General features: G+C 45.5%; 1 protein-coding gene across 2 annotated transcripts in view; it reads left to right on the plus strand.

Moving 5' to 3' along the window:
• PLXNB1 (plexin B1) overlaps nt 1–16,052 on the plus strand; it is a 49,697-nt gene that overhangs the window by 24,385 nt on the left and 9,260 nt on the right. For both annotated transcript variants that reach the window (XM_065749461.1, XM_065749462.1), the window contains exons 8-25: nt 2,499–2,607; nt 2,701–2,809; nt 2,949–3,806; nt 4,194–4,319; nt 5,091–5,213; nt 5,950–6,043; nt 6,296–6,462; nt 7,473–7,624; nt 9,497–9,602; nt 11,002–11,138; nt 11,337–11,513; nt 11,719–11,887; nt 13,035–13,277; nt 13,730–13,906; nt 14,189–14,337; nt 14,427–14,527; nt 15,333–15,550; nt 15,741–15,919. In XM_065749461.1, the coding sequence (XP_065605533.1) occupies nt 2,499–2,607; nt 2,701–2,809; nt 2,949–3,806; nt 4,194–4,319; nt 5,091–5,213; nt 5,950–6,043; nt 6,296–6,462; nt 7,473–7,624; nt 9,497–9,602; nt 11,002–11,138; nt 11,337–11,513; nt 11,719–11,887; nt 13,035–13,277; nt 13,730–13,906; nt 14,189–14,337; nt 14,427–14,527; nt 15,333–15,550; nt 15,741–15,919 (3,394 nt within the window). The remainder of the gene's footprint in view (nt 1–2,498; nt 2,608–2,700; nt 2,810–2,948; nt 3,807–4,193; nt 4,320–5,090; nt 5,214–5,949; nt 6,044–6,295; nt 6,463–7,472; nt 7,625–9,496; nt 9,603–11,001; nt 11,139–11,336; nt 11,514–11,718; nt 11,888–13,034; nt 13,278–13,729; nt 13,907–14,188; nt 14,338–14,426; nt 14,528–15,332; nt 15,551–15,740; nt 15,920–16,052) is intronic.

Here is a 16,052-nt window from a genome sequence, read left to right on the forward strand (position 1 = left end):
AAATCTGAGTAAGATCTGAAATGCAGTCTGGAGTGGTAGCTGGTTTGGCAGCTTTTGTCATAAATCTGAAGAGAGGACTCTCTTAAACTCTGCTGCTTCTTTTTCTTTTTTTTTAACCAAACAAAATGCAAATCTTTCCAAAGTCTGCACGTCAATGGGAGAAGAAAGTGCATGTAAGAAAGTGGAAGAGGGACCCACAGCCATTGAGAAGATTAGAAATGAGTCCACAATGCAGCAGACCTCAGAAAATACAGTCAGCCTATTACTGTAAACAGCAACTGGCTAAGTATTGCTAATTGGCTGCTCTGAAGCACCTGGAAGGTTCTGTTTATGGCCTGTGTGCTGGATGTTGCCCAACCTGTCACTGTGAGCTCTGCTGAGCTGCTCTTTTCAGGGAACTTGTTCAGCTGAAGAAAGGAAGGCAGGTGCTGGCTGGGAGCATTCTGCACAAATAGCTGAATTTCGCCTAAATAGCTGAAGAGATTTTGCCATGTACATATACAGCTGTCTGATAGGTCTGAAACAGTCTCCATGGATGTAACATGGCAGCAGGACCAAGCTTGCTCTGCTGCTCAGTCTCAGGCACTTTGACTTTTGGTATTTGTCTGCTGGCTTTCATGCCTATTACTCCAGGCAAAGAGAAAAGCTTTGGCTTTTCCACTTAGTTCAACATTTGCTGTCTGAATTTAAACTGTGAAGGTCACAAAGGTAAATCCACAGTCTAGCTTTCACTATTCTTCAGATACTTTTAGCAACACCTTTGTAAGCCAGACTTGCTTTTATTTCAAGAATTAAGCGTTTTACCTATATTATTTTCATCTTGCTTCTCTGAAGTTTAGCAACCTGCTTCTGTTTTCTAACCTAAGCTTATCAGACATGAACCATCCAGGAATCTCATCTGAGTTGTCCTTCTGCTTCTGCAGAAGTTCTTCTAGTCAGCAAACTGCGGCCAAGTGCTCTTAGAAGGGTTTGCTGTGTTAACTGTGCCAATGTTCTCTTCGTATCTTTTTGTTTTTTAGGTTTTCTCTCTCCTTCACTGTATTTGTAGCCTTTCTTTGCACTATTTTTATACTCTGCTAAGATTAACTTGAAGTTGCTAACCAGACCTATACAGTTTTCTAAATGAGATGTCATTAGAGCCTCTTACACTGGTATTTTCCTATTCCTATTTAAAATGTTTTTCCCAGCTTGCTAAAATATTTTCTTCTTTTCAGATTTACTTGAAAGGTTGCATACAGCTCCTCTGTCACTTTATGCTGATGAGTCCCATGTTGATAGCAAGATCTTTTGCTCATAATTTGCAAGTGCTTGACCTTGTCTTTTGTGCTATTGAACAGCACCATTGGCAGTCATGGGAAATAACTGGCTTTTTGGAGAAAAGAGGGTTTATAAATACGGTGTGATTGTCCTGAAATCCTGGCGAGCATTGGCCCTCCCACCTCTGCCAGATGCAGTCACCTTTCTAACAGTGACAGGAGCTGGCAGCATTACAGCAACTGCTGCCTTCAGCAGCCCTATACACATGGTTTTTCTTAATCCTAGTTTCTCATCTGTGTTACTGGCATCATGTCTCATCACCCTGTTAGGAATCTAGTTCAAGCCTGAGGGACCCTCTGTCAGGCAGCGTAGCTATGTTGTTGCCTTCCAGACTTTTGCAAATGAATAGATTTTTGCATGCAAAAGAAAGACTGAACTCTTTTAGAGGAAGGACAGACAACCTTCTTGTTACTTATTTTTGTAGTAAATTGTCCTGGACAGATGGCAGCTCCTGGAGTTCAGCAGAGTGTTGTTTAGAGATCAATGCTCAGTTCTAAGATTGAGGGCAGTTGCTTGAAACGAGATTGACATTTTTAGTAGTCATATGCAAAACATGGCATTCAGGTTCATGCCATCAGATTTAGTTAGCTATGACTGTTCTTGCAGTTATTTGATCTATCATAAAGCAACGTCAATTTTTTTCCCAACGAGAATCTGGCTGTCCTGAAGCTTGTAGTTAACATGAGACGTAGGTTTAAAACAGATAAATCTTCAGTCGTTGCAAGTGAGTTTACAGCTCTTGTGAACTCCTTCACTGACTCACCCCTCAGTCTGGACATAAAAACAAAGATCTCAAGGCGATGGCTGCATGCGAAGCACATGTTGTTTCTAAGGGTTGGGCTTTCCTTTGGATCACAAATGACAACAATCATCTTTGAGCCTGGAATGTCACCTCTTCCTCTAATACAGAGGTGACTGGAATTATAGTGAATGTAGACAGAGTGATCTTCACTTCATCTTCCTTCCCCTGGGTTGGGAAGAACTGTTGTAGACTACTCCTGATAAACTTGCCCAACCTGTTTTTAGTGTCCATAGGATAATCTAGTGATGGAGATGCTAGCAGCATGGAAAGGAATCCATCTCCAGGTTTGACAAGTGTCTTCCATAGAGCACACTGTGTCTTTTAACAGTATGGCAGTCCGACTGGCTCCCTTTCTAAGAAATTTTTATTTTGCTTTCAGATCATGTCACCATAAAGCTCGTAGTGCGTTTCCATGACATCTTCATTGCTTCTGTGGACTTCTCTTTCTATGACTGTGCTGCAGTGGCCCTGCTATGGAAATCAGCACCGTGAGCACCTGCTTTTTCTTGTCTGTAGCTCTAGGGAGGGTGGCTGTCATGTCCTGCATCAGCGTGGCAGCTGCTTTTCTATTGCTGTTCCAGGTGCCAGAAGTGTGTGAGCAGTTCCTGGGGGTGCAACTGGTGCGTCCAGCAGCACCTCTGCACCCACAAAGCAGCCTGCGAGGATGGGACCATTATCTACAATGAAAGGGTGCGTCTCCTGCGCAGTCCTTCGGTGGTGAAGCAGCCTCTTGTTAACATAGCCATGGGGAATAATATGGAGTGGTTTTATCCTTGCATTTTATTGTGTTGTTTCTTTTCTCTTACCTGGCCATGTTGTTTTTCTTTAGGCTCAGATCCCAACTTCAAGTGTGTTCTCTTCTTCAGCAGCTCCTCTCACTAAGTCCTCTACCATGGCCCCAGCGGTGGCCGTAAAACCCATCACTCCCCCAGTGCATGCAATACCAAGCACTGTGGCCCCCACAGAGCCCAACCACATCACGTTCTCTGCTGCCTCAGATTCAATGACTGAGCCTACAGAAACCATCAGCAACCTATACTCAACTCTCTCAACTGAAGCAGCGTCTCTCCAGGCCATCACAGAACCCCCCCTGCCACCACCAGCAGACAAACCTGCTGTAACTCTGCCAGGCACAGCTTCTCCTGCTGCATCTATTCTTACCAGCCCAGCCAAAAACATGGATCGTGCAGCCTTGCCAACCATGGGGCCATCCACTGCCCAGGAGCCATGGCACACCGAGCCACCTACCACTGTAGCAACTACTCCTCTGTTCACATCTTCTCCAGCCGTGACACCTTCCCCTCACGTCACCAGTTTCAGATGGCCTCTGACTTCTTTTCCTACCACGGAAACTCTGAGTTCTGCCATCCCATCTCCTCAAACCCCTAGCCAGGTGCCAGATGGCCCTTCTGCCTCTAATGACTCTCCTGCTATGCTGGGAACTGAAATACCTGTGTCAGAGCTACCACCATCAGCTCCCCATGACTGGCTGCCGGGGGAAGACACAGAGCTTCAGGACACAGAGGATTGGATGGATTTGCTGAAGGCTGAAAATGACACATCTCCCTTCTCTGCTTCTACTCTTTTATCTGGTGATGGTGATTCTTCAGAGAGGGATATCCCTGACTTACCCAGGATCCTCCACCCTGACCTTGACTATCAGTATGATGCCCCTGGATTTTGGGAAGTAAGCTGCTGAACTTCAGAACCTGCAGTTTAAGGCTGTAATGATTAGAAATTTTGATGTGGTTTGTTGATCTAATGTTTCAGCCCATAAGAGAAGTTGTGCTCTCTGAGAAAGTAGGTGATCACTGTAAAGTGCAGGGTGAGAGATGGCAATGTGAAATACCCAGGTCTTGTAGAAATGCTGCTGACCTGAAGGTGACAGCTGCTGTGTTGTCCAGAGTATTCACAGCTTTCTGCTGTTCACCACTTTGCTTGTGCGTTGCTTTCCTGTAACTCCTGCAGAAGTTTCTTTGTCCAGATAGGGCTTTACTTCTTTGCTGGCTTATTATTTATTTTCTGTATGAGAGGTGTGGAAATCTTTCTCTAAAGATGCTGTGTTTATTTTCAGAATGAAGAGCTTAGTTGGGGTCCTGGTGCGTGTCCCTGTGTGCAAGGAATCCAGGGATCTTCACTGTTTCCAGTCAATGTGGCAAGGAAGATAACCCTGCTTGGAAAGAACTTCCACCTCTACCGGGTAGTTACCTGCAATTTCACATCAGCATTGAGAAATACTGCAGAGCACTGTTTGGGCAGCCAGTTCACTGGACTGCTAAAATAATTCTAAATAAGTTGTGGCTCTGCTGAGGCTTTCCCTGTGCTCTAGCAAAAACAGCTAGAGGAGTGACTGACTTCTGTGAATACGCAGTTGTGTAGTTAGATTTCTTCCTGGGTAGGAGGGTATGCAGAAGAAGGGGGACCACAGGTGTGCACCAACCTGCTGGGGATCTGCAAGTATTTGCATTAAGTTGCACCTGTACCACAGTGCAGACAGCAGTTCTTGGAGTAACTTTCTGCTGAATCTCTGCTAGTTGTTTTTTATCTCCGTAAGCTAAACACAAATCATCTGTTCCCTTTCTTTTCTTGACTGGTAATGTTGATGTGGCTGTTCCTGTTGTACCTGAAGCTTCCATGGTGGGGAAAACCAGCCCTGGAAAACTTCATTCCCAGGGTGTGTCTCTGATTAAAAAAAAAAAATTGTTTGCTTCTTAAGATGGAAAACTGCTTTGGTAACCCTTTACAAACAACTACTTCAGAACACACAGCCCACAGACTAATTGCTAGTTTGTGTGTTAAACTTGACTTCACCACTCAGAGGAGCTGAGCTGGTTACAGATACATATCCTTCTTTTTTGACAAGGTGTGCATGAGCAATTCAAGGAGAGGCTTACAGGAGGGAGAACAAAAATGCACTTAGTGTTTCCAAGATGCACTGCTCTTATCTGTGTTCTCTACCTTTTGTTTCCAGGACCAGCAGTGGGACTATGAATGTGTCCTGAATTTGGAAGGGAAGACGATGATGATGGAAGCTTATGTGGAAGGGGATGAAGCAGACCAGTCCCTCTGTTACATCACGTGCCAGCTGAACCAGGTGAGCGCTTGGAATGTGTGATGGCATTTCACAGTTCATACTGATACTAATTTTATTCGCCTTCCTGGTGGTACCGGCATTTCAGGCTGCAGAAAGATTGTGTGTTCTGAGCCACAAGATCTGTTGCTGTGCTTGACAAGGCACAGAATCTCAGAATTGCTGCTCAGTGCAGCCTGCTGCCTCTGCTGTAGCTTGAATTGCTGCTTTGCACAGTTTGCGGATTGTGACTTCTGTGGCAGTGGTTCTTTTGTGTGGATTTTAATAGGTGAGGTTTTCAGGCGGAGGTGATGTTCTTTGTTTGCAACCTTGCATAGTTAAAAAGAACATTGGCTTTTGTGCACACAAGCCCTGCAGACCCATTATAATCCTACATCTCCAGCTCAGCTAAAATCGCAGAAGTGCCAGCTTGACCAATTTTCTGAGCAGGTGGCTTATAATTAGAAATCAGACATTTAGGAATGCAGTTAGGAAGTTAAACAAGTATTGCCATGAGCACAAACTTGTTTGCAATGTTTTTCCTGGTGAACCCATGTCTGTTGCTCTTTTTAGAGCTAAAGGGTGACCAACTAAGCCAGTGAGGACAAGCCCATGCTGCCATCACTTGAGCTAATGCTTGTTTGACTACATCCATATGAGCTGTGCATGTTGAATGTTAGTTTGTTTTTTCCCAGCCTATTCAGCTGGTATGTTTGTGACTTCAGTAAGTCCTTTACCTTGATGGTTTCTGTCTTTGCAGCACAGCTACACAGCTCCTCAGCTCGAATTTAATGCTGTGGTGTTTGTGCAGAGGCGACGGCACCTTCGAGTGGACAGTGCTGCAGATCTTCACGGTAGGAATGCAACACTTCTCAGATACAGCAAATAGGATGGAAAGGAATCAAGAAATCCTCAGCTTTATCTACCTGTATATTTGCATCTGTAGTAGTCTTATCACAAGGCAACTGAAGAAGACATACAGTCTCATTTCCATCAGTTTTCACAGAGCAAAGAGGTGGAGGGGGTTCTAGGCAGAACACCAAATTGCTGGGTTGTTCTATGCCTTAGGGGCTGTTTTCACATGCTTCTGAATGTTTATCTTGCAGTGACTTTCTACAACTGCTCTGTGGGACACACTGACTGTAGCCGCTGCCAAACAGCTGACTCAAAGTACAGCTGTGTGTGGTGTGGAGGTGACAAGCCCAGCTGTATCTTCAGGGGCTCCTGCAAGGAAGAGATAGAAGACCTGTGCCCAGCACCTCTCATTCACTCTGTGAGTAACCACCTACTCACTACTGTATGGCATTAAGTTGAAACCAGAGGTCTGTGTAGTTCAATAGTATGTTGGCACATTGTGAAGCACGCTAATCCTATTCTACTGTAATTCCTTGGTGATGTGAGGATGCTAAACTTGTGCTGAGCTTTCATTGTACTGTTAGTGAATGCTGGGGAAAGATGCATTAGTATCTCATGTGAGCTGAAACTGATGTGCCAAAAAGAAGCATGATGTTTTAAAAACATAAGAGGCTCCGCAGATTGTATCCTCCAACTCTTCCAGGCTAAACTGTCAAACACACTGGCCCAACTGAAACTGGGATAAAGGAGGCCAAAGCCTAATGATAATGGCACAGTGACGATGTGAAAGGTGTAACAGGTTACTGGGATTCATTTTTTTTTGTTTGTTTATTTTAAGTGTTTCTTGCTAACTGCCACATGACAAGTGTCTGTAGCCATGTGTCCCTTTTGCTTGTCAGCTTGTCCTCCCTTCAGTGGCACACAACGTCCATGTGCTGCATCTTGTCTTAGTTCATCTTGGATGCTGCTCAGGGACAGAGCTTTGAAGTTTGTGCAGCATGTGATTCATTGTTGTACTGATGCTGAGGGGATAATGCTGCTTGCTGCTTCAATACAAGTAACATGTACCAGCTTGTGCATTCCCATCCTTCAGTAGAGATGCCCTACAGAGTGGCCAGCATGTTGATGAGAAGGCCAAGCAGGGCAGTCCTTGCTTGTAGAAGTCCACTGTGGATTAATACCCTCTGGGGAGTGCTGGCAATGGTGAGGTATAGGAAAGAAGGCTCTGACTGTGGTGTTCTGTTACGATCTTTCTTCTGAGGATCCAGCCTGGTACCAGTCCTGGTTACCAAAGTGAATCCATAGCAGTGACTGGACCAGGCAGTTGGTACTGGGGCAGTTGTGAAGGGCCCTGTGCTGTAGATCAGGTGTCAGACTGAGGAGGTCTGAGATAATGTGACATTTAAACGTGCATGGATGTCTTTGCAGGTGTACCCCCTGTCTGGACCAGTGGAGGGTGGCACTAGAATCACCATCACTGGCTCAAACCTCGGGCAGAAACATCAAGACATTGCAGAAACTGTCACTGTTGCAGGAATTCCCTGTGCCGTAAATGCTCAAGAGTATGAGATCTCTAGCAGGTAGAGTATCTGCAAACCTCCTCCCAGAGTCAGGCACTGGCTTTTCCCTTGGCTGCTGACACCAGGCTGAGGTTTCATTGCCTTTCCTGTAGGCAGGTATTGAGCCTTGCCCGTTCTTTAGGGAGTGCCTCTGAGTGCTGTCACTTTCTGATTAGTTTCTCCCCAAGCAGTGACCATGAAGCAATAAGTTTGTGTACAAGGCTGTGACCAAACAGGCCCACCATGTACTGAACACACTGCTGGTGTGGGGGCTGTGGGCCAGCATGCTCAGGGAGTCACAGGCTTGGAGCCATGCCGACTCATCAGTGTGTTCCCAGTGACAGCTTTATTTCAACAAAGCAAAGGACACAGCTTTTGTAAGTGTCAGTGCTAGGGAAATACTGTATTAACACACAGCAGGGATGAGAATGCGTGGTTGGAGGTACAGCACGGTTTGTTGCCTCTGCTTGAGTGAGCATATCCTTAAAATGTTATTCTTCACTCTCTGGCTAGACCTCAACCTCCTAAAAACAAATGCAGTGAAAGGGTCCCCTTAGCTAGGGACTGATGGGAATCTTGCTGGACACTATGCCACACTTCTGGTTGGCAGGGCCCAGCAGTTACACAGAGCCTGTAAAAGCAGTGGCTAGGAGGAGGATGAGAAGGGCAAAGAGATGTCCTCATGAATCCAGCTAATGTCAGTAATAAAGGAAACTGAGTAGCTGGTGTGTCTGGTCAGGGAAGAGCCATATAACAGGAAAACATAGTCAGGTTTGAGGGATGAGACTGAAGGAACTAGAAAGCAGGGAGAAGGAGAAAAGAGTATTTTCAGGGCAGGTAAGTGGGAGCCTTGGACAAGGGTGGGAGAGGAGCCAAGCAACCAGCAGGAAATGAGAAGAGCAGAGCAATTGTGAGTAACCTCTCATCAGAGCTATCACAAGCCCATTTTTCCATCCCATGGTATCTGTAGCACCCTTTCCCCTGAAGCCAGGTAAGTTCCTGCTGGGAAGTGGCCTGCTATGTTGAGCAGCGTTGTCTTGTCTGTGCTCTTTGTTTGTCTGGATCCATCTGCTTTCTGTTTTCATCTTAGAATTAGAACATAATCTTTCTGGGGTAGCAGTCTTTGTTGTGTCTGTCACCTGGCATCACAGGGTTCTGGCTTGAGATTGGCTCCCTGCACTGCCTAGATTCAAATTCCTGAGCCTTTTTGGTTGGGGGCATATAGCTGTGTGTATGGAACTCACTCCTGAGCAAGGCACTGACAAAATCAACGTGTAGGAAAGCTGGCAAAAGTCTGCTGCAGTGCTGAGTTTTTCTACTAGTAAATCAGTGCCCTAACATGGGATTCCTTGCTACCCTATTTGAAGTACAACCTGATTTTTCACCTTGTTAGCATCTCCCATACCAAATTACAATGGGGAAAGGGACTGGGAAGAACAAGAGGTGCATACTGAGAGAGCTGGCTGGTCCTGGAGGCTGTGGCTGAAGAGCAGTGCCAACTGGTTTTGTCTTGACTTATGTTCTGCATCACCCACAGAGCTAATGTGTGGGTTGACCTCTGCTAGCCTGAAGCCGCTCCAGATGTAACCATTTGGATCACTTTTGGACTGTAATGAAAGTCTTGGCCTCTTCATGCAGCTGCTACAGTGGGCTTCATCCTGTCTGTCCCACTGTCAGATTTGAACGGCCCATTTGAAAGACCACCTGCTTCTTTCTGCTGCACCTAAACCAGCTTGTAAAGGAGTTTTTCCACGTTCAGTTGTATGTTCTGAGCATGTGGTAAGACTGCAAGAGAAGGGAACTGAGGTTGCCAGATGGTTTTAGAACGTGGCACAGTGGGTACAGCTCGTCTTCTTTTCCATGCTGTGACTCTGTTCTTGGATTGTCCTGCAGCATTGTGTGTGTCACCGGTGGGAGCTGGACAGAGAGAATTGGGCACGTTGTGGTGGAAGTGCCTGGAGGAGGACGTGGAGTCTCTGAGCACGTTTTCACCTATCAGGTAATACAGCTATCACTTCTTTAATACCTCTTTCTGTTCTTCCAGTACTTCTGCTGTACAGGAATGTAAGACACTATCAGAAACTTGATGGTGGTGTTTTCTCTGATTTATCTGGTGGCTGTTTTTTTTTTTTTTTTGTTTCTCCTGTTGTTAAGACTATAAAAACAGCTGTGATAGATTGTATTGAGGTGTCTTTCTGATTTGGAGATTTTTGTTTAAGTCCTTGTTAGAACTTCTGACTTTGTTTTTCTTAATTTGAAATAGCTGCTTGAACATGTTTAGGGGCTGGTGGCAGGAAGTCCAGAATTACTGTGCATTGTAGGGAGAGGTTTCCTATTATTTTTAAACACCTTTCTGATAAGTCATTGATATCTTAGACCCAGTGACTATGAAATATTTAAGTAAGACAGAATACTCACTTTTCTACTTTACTATACAACTGTGAATTGACTATATGGGACTAGCTGCATGTCTCCATTTTACTTGGGAAGAGATGCCTGAAAAGTCTTGGGCTATTACATTTTTGGCCATATGGAAATGTTTTGTATATTGGATTGTGCTTGTTGTTGCTCTTTGGTTCCATGATGACCTTTTTTAGGCAAGGTGATCAAAGCTGCACACTGTATTGAAGATGTGAGTGCAACAGCAATTTGTACCATGTCATAAAGATTTCTTCATAGCATTCAGTCAGTTTCCCAGGAATACATAATGCTTGATGTGTTTCTCTTGAGAGATGTGCTATTTCAAAGCTCACACTTGGGCTGCTTTGCTATTGTAGTCTTCCAGCTCCTTCTCACTTCATGGCTCTCACTTTTCATTTATCAGTAGTGAATTGCTTATCTCTGTTGTCTGAATTTTCATGCACCACCTCAGTGGGACTGAGTGTTGCTGTGAATAATTTTATCAGATTTCCTTTCTCCTTTCCAGGTGACCTAACAGCATGTTGGACTGCACAGGTCTTAACACAAATTCTTAGGGCTCCCTGCTGGTAATCTTCTCATTTTCTAGACAAACAGACAATTTATTTGCTACCTTGTATTTCCTAACTTGAGTTCTTAATCCAGTTACTGATCTGAACAATCCCTTTGAGCTGTTGATCCTAGAGTTTGTGTGTGAGGCTTATGGCTTTGCTATTTGCAGCATCCATCTGCCTTTTGCATTTTGTGGAAAGACAAGTCCCTAGCTCATGTTTCTTGCTGGTGTGGTTGGTCCCATCCCTCCGCTGCTACCACTGTGCAGTGGGGAGCTGTGGGAACTTAGCTGAGGACTGCTGTGATTAGGAGTCTATAGCTTGTGTTTTCAGAGTGCTGGAGGTCCCTGCTTTCCTTGCCTTATTTTGTGAGGTCCTTGTCACTCAAGCACTCAGTTCTTTTTGTTGTATTTTTCTTTTTCCTTCCAGAACCCAGAGCTGAAATCCATTGTTCCAACTCAAGGCCCCAAAGCAGGAGGAACCTGTCTTACCCTGCTGGGCTCAAAGCTGCTAACTGGACATCCTGATGAGATCAGCGTCCTGCTTGGAGACCTCCCTTGCCACATGTAAGATCAGAGCCTGCCATTGTGCTGGCTGTGTGCTGCCCCAAGTGTGTCCTAGAGCCCTGCAGGGTTGTCAGCATTAAACTTAAGAAAATAGGAAGAGGTTCATAGGCTGTCAGCAAAGAGTGAGGTGTTGTATTATGAAACCTTCCACTTCAGTGGCTGTATGAATCCCTTGTTGTCTTCTTTTATCTCTCCAAGCCTCTCTGAGATGACAGAGGATCAGCTGGCATGCCAGACGAGTCCCAGCAATGTGTCTACAGAACTCCCAGTCACTATCAAATACGGGGACCAGGAGCGGAGGCTGGAAGGATCCCTCTTCAGATATACTCTGGATCCCAACATCACTTTTGCAGAGCCACCCAAAAGCTTTCTCAGGTACAGAGACAGTGCTTGCACCTTCCCCAGGGCTCTGTGCTGTGGGGGGGCAGGTACTACAGTACTGATGTCATCTGTTTGTTGTGTTGCGCTCTGGGGTAAAGCCAGGCTAGTAGGAGTGGGCATAAACAAAAGGGTGGGAGCGTGGGCAAAGACAGAGCTAGTGAATAATAGGTGTGTGAGATGAGCTGCTTTTCTCTTGCAGTGGAGGGAGAGTGCTCAGGGTTCATGGGTACAACTTGGATGTTGTACAGAGCCCAAAGATTCGAGTTACAGTTTCTCCATCTGAACGCCGGCGCCGAGGACTGGGGCGATGGCGCAGAATCATCCCAGACACCGAGTGCCCCGAAGATGCTCTGTGCAGCATCCAGCAGGTAACATGGCAGGGGGTTTCATGGTGCTAAGGGTGTGTCAGAGCTGGTTGTATAGTGTTGCAGAGGTGGACTTTCTGTCCTTGGGGCTTCTGGACCTGTTGCTCTTATCTGCTTGTGTCCTACCAACTAAGTTTTGGCCAAATGAAAGCAATCTCTGCCAGGTTAAGTGCTTTCACAAACCTTGACATGAGTTGAGTCTACTTTTGCTTAGGGATGTTCAAGATGTGGTAGGAAACAAACATCTTTCACTGAGATACAAAACTGGGCAGAGTTCAGTGAAATTACCAGTTCTGTCGAATTTTTTCTGCTCTCCAATTGCCTGTCTCGAGATGTAGAGGTCTTGATCTGACCATCAAGACAGAACATCTTGCAGCAGAATTTGAGAATATTTGATGGCCAAAGTACAGCAAGCATTTGTATTCATAGGGCAAAAAATAGAGGGCTTCCTGTACATAGCCTTGGAAGCCTTGTCTTTTTCTTCAGTCTCCCTGTGTGCTGCGAGGTGTAATCATCTGACATATCATCTTACATTTCATCTAGCATTCCAAGATTCATGGTGAGGATGTTGCTTTTCATGTTCTTACATGTATATGAAAGCTGCTCTAACCATGAGGGATGCTTTCTTTCCATACTAAATCCCTTTCAGGTTTTTGTTGCACAGATGTGGAGCTGAACGTGCTCCTGATGGTCATGCACTAGTAAAAGCTGTTTCTCCAATATTTTATGGAAGGCATTTGTGGCTGTGAATTCCTATGGGGAGACTCTAATGCTTTCACCACATGTTTAAAATGTGTATAACCCAACACAGGACACTTCTTTCACAGAAATATTCAGGTTATTAAGAAAATCTGCCTTGTGTTGGAAGTCTTTGATGCCACTCCAGAGTTTACTGCTGGGGAATGTCAGAGCTAATTTCCACTGTTGAGAACTTGGTACTCGCAGCAAAACCAGTGCTCAAAAGATTGTCTTCAGATAACACAGCAAATTCCTCAGATCTTGTATTTTCCTGTATACAGTTAGCAGTTTCTTTGGCATTGTTCTAGGTAAAAGGAGCACAGATTGGCCCCAGATTGCTCAGGGTTGGGAAGTATTGCAGAGCTGCAGAAGTGTTGGTGTTTCACCACTGATGTTTTTGCTTTGCTTGTAGTTTGAAGAAGCATGTCTTGTTAACTCCTCCTACCTGATCCTATGCAAAACTCCTGCCATTAACTTGCTACTGCGGAGTGTCCACATCAAACTGGAATTTATTCTGGATAATCTGAGCTTTGATTTCAACTCGTTGCATCCCATGCCCTTCTCTTACGAAGTTAACCCCATCCTCAAGCCCCTGAATGCTGAAGATCCTGCCAAGCCCTATCGTCACAAGCCAGGAAGTGTCATTTCTGTGGAGGTAACACAGGAAATAACATACGCTGTACAAAATTGTTGCTAACCTGAGACTGTTTTAAATTGGTGTCATGCAGCATCCAGTGTTTTAAAGCATTTGACAGGCTTGCAGCCTGTAACAGCACATCTGCTTCAGCCCCTGAGAAATGGCACATAAGAAAAGGGGAAAAGGACTGTAGAAAGAAAATCCTCTTGAGCCCATTTGGATTCATAGGGCTTATAGAAAGTTCCACACTCTTAGTTTCAATGTAAACTAACACTATTTGTGTATGAGATGTTAGTATGAAGAATAATCTACATCTGACAAACCCAAAGCTGCCAACCTTTTCGTGTCATCTTTGGGGTCAAAAGGAAGGGCTTCTCTCACCTTGTGCTGCTCTTTTCCTCCATCTTCTCTGGAGCTATGGATAACGGAGATGGCTTTCAGTCCCATCTGATGTACTGTTTCTGTTCCAGGGGGAAAATCTAGATCTGGCCATTTCCAAGGATGAAGTTATGGCCATGATTGGAGAAGGAATCTGTGTGGTGAAGACACTAACAAGGAACCATCTCTATTGTGAGCCTCCCTCTGAGCAGCCAGCTCCACGGCATCGCACAAAGCGGGAGGGCACCGACTTGCTCCCAGAGTTCACGGTAGGGAATTGGCAAGAACACATGTTTTTAGTCAACACATGAGCAAGATGCAGTGGTAGAAGCAGAGGAAAGGCAGAAGCCCTAGTGGCAAGGAGCTGTTCTTGTTTTCAACTCTATCTGTAGGTGCCAAACACTGCCTGAAAACAAACAGTACAGCTGAATTCAGAAGTTGTGCTATAGGATGTAGCCTTCCTGGAGAGCTGTAATCATGATGGAAAAGTCATGTCTTTTGCTTTTCAGTGCTGCACTGAGCTTATGTCACAGCACATGCTTTCTTCACAGGTGCAGATGGGAAACCTGAACTTCCTCCTGGGTCGAGTGCAGTATGACACAGAAAGCCCGCTGACCTTCCCACTGGAGGCACAGATTGGTCTGGGAGTTGGTGCATCCTTTGTGGCACTGATTGTTCTGGTCATTGTCTTCATATACAGGTGAGAGGCTGTGACATTGTATGGGAGCTCCAGTTAACCTGGAGGCCCTGGGCTGTGATCACTGGCAACAATTGTGCTGCTTATTACAGGAGGAAGAGTAAACAGGCTCTGAGGGATTACAAGAAAGTTCAAATCCAGCTGGAAAATCTGGAAACAAGTGTACGGGACAGATGTAAAAAGGAATTCACAGGTCAGTCACAGAGCTCCTATGTTTCTGCAGATTGAGAGAAGTTTGAATCACCGCACTGAGCCCTGCTGCTTTTTCATAGCTGTGTGTGTGTGTTTGTTTGGGTAGCTCAGGGCAGGCTATATCTTTTATCCTATGCTCATACATTGAAATATAGACAGTTTCTTATTTAATGTTTCTCTTTAATTCAGAGCACAGTGATCTGTAAAGACCCCTATGATTCTCCAGTTCATCCTTCAGACTCAGATGAGGAGCTAAAGGTCAGGACAGCACACTTGGAGAGGGACCTTAAGGACAGCTGGTCCAGTCTGTGTGTAGAGCAGGTTAAATTACACCCCATACATATCCTGAGTCCGCAAACCTTGAACTTCAGCTGCACGCCCTTGTCTGGAGCATCTGCAGCTCTAGAACTGTGCAGGCTACTCAGATTGTAATCTGCAACTAATGTGGAAAGCAGTGAGGAGCAGGAGATTTCTAGTACTTCGTATATGGTTAATGCCTATAACCACAGATCAGTGCCAAACTGTTGTCTTCTATAAAACAGCAAGCCAGCACCTAACTGTAAAAGAGAATAATCACCAGATTCACTTTCTGGTTCCTAATGCAGTTTCTCCCACTAGACTAGACAGTGCCTAGTCTAGTGATAGATGTTCTAGTAATGGTGTGACTCTTCCTGATAGGAAACATGCTTCCTCTTCCCAATGCTGTCATCCTGCTGGCCCTAATTCCTGCCTACACTCACCCCGTGCTCTATACCATTGGTTGTGTGATAATGGGGTCAACATCATGGGCATTTCCTTTCCCACAGACCTGATGACTGAGATGATGGACCTCACAAGTGACCTGGTGGGCACAGGCATCCCCTTCCTGGACTACAAGTCCTATGCAGAGCGCATTTTCTTTCCGGGCCACCGTGAGTCACCACTGCAAAGGGACCTGGACATCCCTGAATGCCGTCGGCAAACTGTGGAGCAGGGCTTGGTCCAGCTCTCCAACCTGCTCAACAGCAAGCTCTTCCTTACCAAGGTAACGTGCCTCTCTGTGCCTGCAGCATGCTGTGGGATCAGGGTCATATTGCTGTCAACTGGTGGCAGGAAGCAGACAGTCCTCAGTTAAGTTCATTCCTGAATAGCCCCCTATGCAGCACCACTGCTTTCAAGAGCCAGTAGTTGTTTCCAGTGGATTCACACATTGGTTTTGTTTCTCCTCCCACCAGTTCATCCACACTCTGGAAATCCAGCGTACTTTCTCCCCAAGAGACCGGGCCTATGTGGCATCATTGCTTACTGTGTCACTGCATGGGAAGTTGGAGTACTTCACTGACATCCTCAAAACACTCCTGAATGACCTTGTGGAGCAGTATGTGGCTAAGAACCCGAAGCTGATGTTGCGGAGGTGAGGCAGCGGGCGTGGCCCCACCATTGGCTACCTGAGAGGACAGAGCCTTTCTGTCCAATCTTTGAAACTGCTGTGGGTAACTTAACACTATGGTATGAGCTGCAGTTGTAGGACCAGTATGTGTTCAGGC

This window comes from Cyrtonyx montezumae, unplaced genomic scaffold (assembly GCF_038088225.1).
Source record: "Cyrtonyx montezumae isolate F1298 unplaced genomic scaffold, pur_monq_1.0 scaffold_6, whole genome shotgun sequence".
Lineage (NCBI taxonomy): Eukaryota > Metazoa > Chordata > Aves > Galliformes > Odontophoridae > Cyrtonyx > Cyrtonyx montezumae.